This window comes from Rattus rattus, chromosome 2 (genome assembly GCF_011064425.1).
Source record: "Rattus rattus isolate New Zealand chromosome 2, Rrattus_CSIRO_v1, whole genome shotgun sequence".
NCBI classification, from domain to species: domain Eukaryota; kingdom Metazoa; phylum Chordata; class Mammalia; order Rodentia; family Muridae; genus Rattus; species Rattus rattus.
This window is the reverse complement of record NC_046155.1, coordinates 12903237-12913176: the sequence shown is the minus strand read 5'-3', so window position 1 is coordinate 12913176 and position 9940 is coordinate 12903237. Positions and strand designations below refer to the sequence as shown.

The 9940-nt window shown below is 40.9% G+C and overlaps 1 protein-coding gene across 1 annotated transcript; it reads left to right on the top strand.

The window, feature by feature from the left end:
* Positions 1 to 292: 292 nt before the first annotated feature.
* On the top strand, positions 293 to 2534 carry LOC116890998 (myotubularin-related protein 6). Its single transcript, XM_032891676.1, has one exon. It carries the CDS (start codon positions 379 to 381, stop codon positions 2230 to 2232), a length of 1854 nt encoding a protein of 617 aa, XP_032747567.1. The 5' UTR covers positions 293 to 378; the 3' UTR covers positions 2233 to 2534.
* Positions 2535 to 9940: the final 7406 nt, after the last annotated feature.

Here is a 9940-nt window from a genome sequence, read left to right as displayed (position 1 = left end):
CTTCTTAGAATTGAATGAAAATGAAAGCACAACACACTCAATCTTATGGGACAAAATGAAGGCATTGCTAAGAGGAAAACTCACAGCTATGAGTGACTGCAAAAAGAAGCTGGAGAGAGCACACACTAGCAGCTAGACAGCACACCTAAAACCTCTAGAACAAAAAGAAGCAAATAGGAGTAACTGGCAAAAAACAATCAAATTCAGGGCTAAAGGCCGCCAAGTAGAAACCAAAAGAACTATACAAAGAATCAACAAAACCGGGCGGGGTGGCTGACGCTGCGGGGTTGAGGAAGTTCCTGCGGGTGGCTGTCACCGCCCCGTTCCTCTCCCAAAGGTGTTCTCCTGAGGCTAGCTGCCTGCGGGCGTCGCCCCGGGATGGAGCACATCCGGACAACCAAGGTTGAACAAGTAAAGTTACTTGACCGGTTTAGTACCAACAACAAGTCACTGACAGGAACACTGTATCTTACGGCCACACACCTATTATTTATTGACGCTCATCAAAAAGAAACCTGGATACTACACCATCATATTGCCTCCGTGGAGAAACTTGCTCTGACCACTTCTGGATGCCCACTCGTGATACAGTGCAAGAACTTCAGGATTGTGCATTTCATTGTTCCCAGGGAAAGAGATTGCCATGATATTTATAACTCTCTACTGCAACTATCAAAACAAGCAAAATATGAAGATCTGTATGCATTCTCTTATAACCCCAAGCAAAATGACACTGAGCGGCTGAACGGGTGGCAGCTCATTGACCTTGCTGCAGAGTATGAGAGGATGGGAGTGCCCAATGCAAACTGGCAACTGTCCGATGCCAACCGAGAGTATAAGGTCTGTGAGACGTATCCCAGAGAGCTGTATGTTCCTCGGACAGCTAGCCGGCCAGTGATCGTCGGCAGTTCCAACTTCCGGAGCAAGGGCAGACTTCCGGTCCTGTCCTACTGCCAGCAGGGCACTGAGGCTGCCATTTGTCGATGCAGTCAGCCATTGTCAGGCTTCAGTGCCAGGTGCCTAGAGGATGAGCATTTGCTTCAAGCCATTAGTAAAGCCAACCCAGGAAACCGCTACATGTATGTTGTGGATACCAGGCCCAAGCTCAATGCAATGGCTAACAGAGCAGCTGGAAAAGGTTATGAAAATGAAGACAACTATTCTAATATTAGATTTCAGTTTGTTGGAATAGAAAATATTCATGTCATGAGATCCAGCCTTCAGAAATTACTGGAAGTGAATGGCAGCAAGGGGCTTTCTGTCAACGATTTCTACTCTGGTTTGGAGAGTTCAGGATGGCTTCGTCATATCAAGGCTGTTTTGGATGCTGCAATCTTCTTAGCCAAAGCAATAGTGGTTGAAAATGCAAGTGTGCTGGTACACTGTTCGGATGGGTGGGACAGGACCTCCCAAGTGTGTTCCCTCGGTTCACTCTTGTTGGATTCCTACTACAGGACAATGAAAGGATTCATGGTTTTAATAGAAAAAGATTGGATATCGTTTGGGCATAAATTTTCAGAGAGGTGTGGCCATTTGGATGGTGACCCAAAGGAAGTCTCACCAGTGTTTACTCAGTTCTTGGAGTGTGTGTGGCATCTGACTGAGCAGTTCCCACAAGCCTTTGAGTTCAACGAAGCGTTTCTTCTTCAGATCCATGAGCACATTCACTCATGCCAATTTGGGAACTTCCTTGGCAACTGTCAGAAGGAAAGAGAGGAACTCAGGTTGAAGGAGAAGACTTACTCCCTGTGGCCTTTTCTTTTGGCTGACAAAAAGAAGTACTTAAATCCTCTCTACAGTTCCAAATCTCAGAGATTGACAGTCTTGGAGCCAAATACAGCCTCTTTCAATTTTAAATTTTGGAGAAACATGTACCACCAATTTGATCGGACGCTCCATCCTCGGCAGTCTGTACTGAACATAATTATGAATATGAATGAGCAAAACAAGCAGTTAGAGGAAGACATTAAAGACCTAGAGGCTAAAATTAAGCAATGCAAGAGTGGCATCCTAACGAAGGACTTGCTGCATGCCGTTCACCCTGAGTCGCCCAGTCTGAAAACCTCGCTGTGTCTGAAAGAGCAGAGTCTGCTCCCGGTGAAGGACACACTCCGAGCTGTAGAGGGCAGCAGCCCAGCAGATAATCGCTACTGTGACTACGCTGAGGAGTTTTCCAAGTCGGAGCCTGCTGTGGTCAGCTTGGAGTACGGCGTGGCCCGAATGACTTGTTAGCCTCCTTCAGTGTTCCCTGGATGGCTGTAGTGTGAGGAGGGTCTGTACACATGGGCAGGAGGTCTGAGTGACTTAGGGGCTTAGCAGCAGGTGAATAGCTGAGAAAAGGGAGCAGCTCTTGGGAGGAGTGAGTCAGCCAAGTGCCACTGGCAGTGTGAGTGCTGTTGTGTGTGCTTACTGGAAATGATTTACACAGTGCTAGTGAGCTGGCAGTCTGTTGATTCAGATGTTAATTACAGCCAAACTCAATAGCTTTCCTTGAGTGTGATGTAACTCTGAGAGAACAGACCTGACAACCTGAACCCTCAATGACTGACATGGCATGTGCTTTCAGTTCTGGAGCTGTGGCCGTTTGCGCATTCTGCCACTTAGTGACATTTTATCATTGAAGTGCCATGTGAAGTACTTCTGAGACAGCCTTAAAGTAGACTCTCGGTTTGTTCTGTGGGCTTTATAGCCGAGGACAGGATGTCTGATCTCTCCTTTAATCAGCCTTATTTCGTATGAAGAGCTGCACTCTCATTACCTGGGGGCCGCACACTGCAGCGCTCTACGTGGAGAGCTGTGAGTACTCCGCTAGTTCGTGATTAGCCAGCTCCACCCGTATTGAAATTAGTGCTACGGAAGGCTTTGTTCTGGTTGTCAGTTGTCTCGAGCTGCAGCTGACAGTTCATTATTCACAGCTTAGAGGACTCATTTCTTAGGCCACTATAAGCACATTTGGCATTTACTTTCGGCTTACTGCAGTCTATTAATTCCTCCTCTGGTTGGCTTTAATCCTTTGATAACTGTACATTTAAAGTGGCAAAGCTCCAAAGTGTTCTGAGTACTAGACACATTTTTACCTTCAGAGCAGCTGCCTACAGACTTTCAGGTAAAGGAAAGGGGGAGTGCTGGTGGTGGAGATTTGTGTGGTTATGATTTTAAAGCGACCATTTTTATGTAGAGCATATTTCTTTTCTCTTAATATAGATGGGACAGAGAAGGGAGCACTGAGGGAGGCAGTTAATGTCCAACAAACAGCAGCTTTGACGCTGGAAAAGGGTTTATTTTGCTTTGTTGGACTCATCGTTTATCCCATGCACTGAGACATACGTATCTGTTTTTTAAAAATCACTTGCAATTGGCAGTATTACCAGCTGGCTTTCAAACAAAGTTTAATACCATTGATGGTATAAGGTACAGTTCAGGGGCACTATGAAATCTGTGTACGTTATCTTATATATCTCCTGATTATATCTATATCTGTAATATTTCTTGTATTAGTTTTGAACATATGTATCTTTTTTTGGAAAAAAAAGCTTTATTGTATGTGATTTTATCTAGTCCTTATTTTTCCAGTTTACTTGTGTAAGCCCTTATGTAATAAAACACTGCATTTTAAAGCATAACAGAAATATACTAAAAAAATACAATGTATAATTAACAGTGTTTAGACATTGGGAAGGGAAACTTAATCTCTGAGGCCACACATGAAGTTCCGTGCCTTGGTTCCAGTCAGGCTGTGGGTTTAAACTTCTATGGCAGACTTCTTAGTCATCTTTTCGGTTCATTATGCTAATCATCAATTTCACATGTATATATGTGTTTACATGCTCACACACAGATAAGATCCTGAGTGGCCTTTGGGCATATGTTGGCAAAAGTCTGTAAATGTCTTATAAAATTAGGTTTACATTCTTTTGGTTTTGGGGTCTATAAAATTTAAATTATTTCGTGTATTATTTAAAGGGAATTAAATGTTCGTGTTTTAAAAAAAAAAAAAAAAAAAAGAATCAACAAAACCAGAAGTTTGATCTTTGAGAAAATCAACAAGATAGACAATCCCTTAGAAAGCCTAACCAGAGGGCGCAGAGAGTATTCAAACTAACAAAATTAGAAATGAAAAGGGAGAAAAAACAACAGAATCTGAGGAAATTCATCAACTTATCAGCTACTATTACAAAAAACTATATTCAACAAAAATGAAAAATCTGGATGAAACGAACAATATTCATGACAGATATCAGATACCAAAGTTAAATCACAATCAAATAAACCATCTAAACAATCATATAACTCCTTAAGAAATAGAAGCAGTTATGAAAAGTCTCCAAACAAAAAATAGCCCAAGACCAGATGGGTTCAGTGCAGAATTCTATCAAACCTTCATAGAACACCTCATACCAATACTGTCCAAACTATTCCACAAAATATAAACAGAAATAGCACTACCCAATTCCTTCTATGAAGCCACAATTATGCTTATACGTAAACCACACAAAGACTCAACAAAGAAAGAGAAATTCAGACCAATTTCCCTTATGAATATCAACGCAAAAATACTCAATAAAATTCTCACAGACTCGATTTCTAGCAGGAACCACAACCTCGCTGATCCCGACCCACATCTCACTGCTCCCAAACACCTTGGAAGAGAGAGCTCACCGTTCCGACAGATGGGCACTCCTGAGACTGCAGAGCAGGCCCTCCTGGTTGCCGCCCTCATGGAGAGCTCAAAAGCAGCCCCCCACAAGCAACTTGAGCTGTGGGACCACAGGTAAGACCAACTTTTCTGCTCCAAGCAACCTGCCTGGTGGACTCAGGACACAGGCCCATAGGAACAGCTGAAGACCAGAAGACAGGAAAGACTACACAGCTGAAAGCAGAACACTCTGCTCCCATAACTGGCTGAAAGAAAACAGGAAAACAGGTCTACAGCACTCCTGTCACACAGGCATATAGGACAGTCTAGCCAATGTCAGAAATAGCAGAACAAGGGAATACCAGAGACAACCAGATAGCCAGAGGCAAGCGCAGGAACCAAGCAACAGAAACCAAGACTACATGGCATCATCGGAACCCAATTCTCCCACCAAAGCAAACACTGAACATCCAAACATACCAGAAAAGCAAGATCTAGATTGAAAATCGAATTTGATCATGATGCTGGAGGACTTCAAGAAAGACGTGAAGAACTCCCATAGAGAAACAAAGGAAAACATAAATAAACAAGTAGAAGCCTACAGAAAGGGATCACAAAAATCCCTGAAAGAATTCCATGAAAACACAATCAAACAATTGAAGGAATGAAAAATGGAAATAGAAGAAATCAAGAAAGAAAACATGGAAACAACCCTGGATATAGAAAACCAAAGGAAGAGACAAGGAGTTGAAGAAACAAGAATCACCAACAGAAAACAAGAGATAGAAGAGAGAATCTCAGATGCAGAAGGCTCCATAGAAATCATCGACACAACTGTCAAAGGTAATGTAAAACGGAAAAAGCTTACTGGTCCAAAACATACAGGAAATCCAGGACTCAATGAGAAGATCAAACCTAAGGATAATAGGTATAAAAGAGAGTGAAGACTCCCAGCTCAAAGGACCAGTAAATATCTTCAACAAAATCATAGAAGAAAACATCCATAACCTAAAGAAAGAGATGCCCATAAACATACAAGAAGCCTACAGAACTCTAAATAGATTGGACCAGAAAAGAAACTCCTCCAGTCACATAATAGTCAAAATACCAAATACACAAAATAAAGAAAGAATATTAAAAGCAATAAGGGGAAAAGGTCGAGTAACATATAAAGGCAGAACTATCAGAATCACACCAGACTTCTCACCAGAGACTATGAAAGCCAGAAGATCCTGGACAAAAGTCATACAGACCCTAAGAGAACACAAATGCCAGCCCAGGTTACTGGGCAAAACTCTCAATTAACATATGGAGAAACCAAGATATTCCATGACAAAACCAAATTTACACAATACCTTTCTATACATCCAGCACTACAAAGGATAATAAATGTCAAAGCCCAACATAAGGAGGCAAGCTACACCCTAGAAAGAGCAAGAAACTAATCTCTTGGCAACAAAACAAAGAGAAGAAAAGCACACAAACATAATCTCACATCCAAATATAAATATAACAGGAAGCAATAATCACTATTACTTAATATCTCTCAACATGAATGGTCTCAACTCCACAATAAAAAGACATAGAGTAACAAACTGGATTTGAAATGAGGACCCTGCATTCTGCTGCCTACAGGAAACACACCTCAGAGACAAAGACAGACACTACCTCAGAGTGAAAGTCTGGAAAACTACTTTCCAAGCAAATGGTCAGAAGATGCAAGCTGGAGTAGCCATTCGAATAAAGAATAAAATCAATTTTCAGCTAAAAGTCATCAAAAAAGATAAGGAAGGACATTTCATATTCATAAAAGGAAAAATCCACCAAGATGAGCTCTCAAGCCTAAATATCTATGGCCGAAATACAAGGGGACCTACATACCTAAAAGAAATCTTACTAAAGTTCAAAAGACCCATTGCACCTCACACAATAATAGTAGGAGACTTCAACAGCCCATGCTCATCAATGGACAGGTCATGGAAACAGAAATTAAACAGAGACGTAGACAGACTAAGAGAAGTCATGAAATGAATGGACTTAACAGATATTATAGAACATTCTATCCTAAAGCAAAAGGATATACATTCTTCTCAGCTCCTCATGGTACTTAATTTTTGACAAAGGGGCCAAAACCATCCAATGGAAAAAAGATAGCATTTTCAGCAAATGGTGCCGGTTCAACTGGAGGTCAACATGTAGAAGAATGCAGATCGATCAATGCTTATCACCCTGTTCAAAGCTTAAGTGCAAGTGGATCAAGGACCTCCACATCAAACCAGATACACTCAAACTAATAGAAGAAAATTTGGGGAAGCATCTCGAACACATGGGCACTGAAGAAAATTTCCTGAACAAAACACCAGTGGCTTATGCTCTAAGATCAAGAATCGACAAATGGGATCTCATAAAACTGCAAAGCTTCTGTAAGGCAAACCACACTGTGGTTAGGACAAAACAGCAACCAACAGATTGGGAAAATTTCTTTACCAATCCTACAACAGATAGAGGGCTTATATTCAAAATATACAAAGACCTCAAGAAGTTAGACCGCAGAGAGACAAATAACCCTATTAAAAAATGGGGTTCAGAGCTAAACAAAGAATTCACAGCTGAGGAATGCTGAATGGCTGAGAAACACCTAAAGAAATGTTCAACATCTTTAGTCATAAGGGAAATGCAAATCATAACAACCCTGAGTTTTCACCTCACACCAGTGACAATGGCTAAGATTAAAAACTCAGGTGACAGCAAATGCTGGCAAGGATGTGGAGAAAGAGGAAGACTCCTCCATTGTTGGTGGGATTGCACACTGGTACAACCATTCTGGAAATCAGTCTGGAGGTTCCTCAGAAAATTGGACATTGAACTACCTGAGGACCCAGCTATACCTCTCCTGGACATATACCCAAAAGATGCCCCAACATATAACAAAGACACATGCTCCACTATGTTCATAGCAGCCTTATTTATAATAGTCAGAAGCTGGAAAGAACCCAGATGCCCTTCAACAGAGGAATGGATACAGAGAATGTGGTACATCTACACAATAGAATATTACTCAGCTATCAAAAGCAATGCCTTTATGAAATTCATAGGCAAATGGATGGAACTGGAAAATATCATCCTGAGTGAGGTAACCCAATCACAGAAAAACACAAATGGTATGCACTCATTGAGAAGTGGCTATTAGCCCAAAGACTTGAATTACCATAGATGAACAGAACACATGAAACTCAAGGCAGATGATCAAAATGTGAATGTTTCACTCCTTCTTTAAAAGGGGAACAAGAATACCCTTGGCAGGGAATAGAGAGGCAAAGATTAAAACAGAGACAGAAGGAACACCCATTCAGAGCCTGTCCCACATATGGCCCATACATATACAGCCACCCAACATCTTTAGACAAGATGGATGAAGCAAAGAAGTGCAGGCCGACAGGAATCAGATGTAGATCTCTCCTGAGAGACACAGCCAGAATACAGCAAATACAGAGTCGAATTCCAGCAGCAAACCACTGAACTGAGAACAGGACCCCCGTTGAGGGAATAAGAGAAAGATCTGGAAGAGCTTGAAGGGGCTCGAGACCCCATATGAACAATGCCAAGCAACCAGAGCTTCCAGGGACAAAGCCACTACCCAAAGACTATACATGGACTGACCCTGGACTCTAACCTCATAGGTAGCAATGAATATCCTAGTAAGAGCACCAGTGGAAGGGGAAGCCCTGGGTCCTGCTAAGACTGAACCCCCAGTGAACTAGATTGTTGGGGGGAGGGCGGCAAGGGGGGGAGGATGGGGAGGGGAACACCCACAAAGATGGAGAGGGGGAGGGATTAGGGGAATGTTTGCCCAGAAACCGGGAAAGGGAATAACATTCGAAATGTAAATAAGAAATACTCAAGTTAATTTAAAAAAGCCAGAAAAGTTATTTTGGTACAATGTCTTTTCCTTTAAATTTGATATTTATATGAAGTGTGTTTTTTTTACCCTTGTATCATACTATACAAGTACAAAAAAAGGAGATATTGTCTACAAGGAAAAAAATCTGAGGCTAAAGTTTGATACAGTTATAATCTGCTATAAATAATGTAAAATAAAAAGTCTATCTTTGCTCATGAAGATCTTTTGTATATTTCAGGATTCACTTAATAAATATTGGCTATTACAAAAAAAGAAGAAGAAGAAGAAGAAGAAGAAGAAGAAGAAGAAGAAGAAGAAGAAGAAGAAGAAGAAGAAGAAGAAGAAGAAGAAGAAGAAGAAGAAGAAGAAGAAGGAAAAATCCACCAAGATGAACTCTCAATCCTAAATAGCTATGCTCCAAATACAAGGGCACCTACATACATAAAAGAAACCTTACTAAAGCTCAAAAGACACATTGTACCTCACACAATAATAGTAGGGGATTTCAACACCCCACGCTCATCAATGGACAGGTCATGGAAACAGAAATTAAACAGAGACATAGACAGACTAAGAGAAGTCATTAGCCAAATGGACTTAACAGATATTTATAGAATATTCTATCGTAAAGCTAAAGGATATACATTCTTCTCAGCTCCTCATGGTACTTTCTCCAAAATTGACCATATAATTGGTCAAAAAGTGGGCCTCAACAGGTACAGAAAGATAGAAATAATCCCATGCGTGCTATCAGACCACCACGGCCTAAAGCCAGTCTTCTATAACAATAAGGGAAGAACACCCACATATACGTGGAAGTTGAATAATGCTCTACTCAACGATAACCTTGTCAAGGAAGAAATAAAGAAAGAAATTAAAGACTTCTTAGAATTTAATGAAAATGAAGGTACAACATACCCAAACTTATGGGACACAATGAAAGCTGTGCTAAGAGGAAAACTCATAGCTCTGAGTGCCTGCAGAAAGAAACAGGAGAGAGCATATATCTGCAACTTGACAGCACACCTAAATGCCCTACAAGAAAAAGAAGCAAATATACCCAGGAGGAGTAGAAGGCAGGAAATAATCAAACTCAGAGCTGAAAATCAACCAAACAAAGAGGACCATACAAAGAATCAACAGAACCAAAAGTTGAATCATTAAGAAAATCAACAAGATAAATCCTTAGCCAGACTAATGAGAGAACACAGAGAATGTGTCCAAATTAATAAAATCAGAAATAGAAAGGGACACATAACTACAGAATCAGAAGAAATTCAAAAAAATCTTCAGATCCTACTACAAAAGGCCTTAATCAACAAAACTTGAAAATCTACAGGAAGTGGGCAATTTCCTAGACAGATACCAGTTACAAAAGTTAAATCAGGAATAGATAAACCATT

Coding starts and splice junctions, on each gene's coding strand:
- LOC116890998 (XM_032891676.1), top strand. CDS start 379: ATGGAGCACATCCGGACAACCAAGGTTGAACAAGTAAAGTTACTTGAC.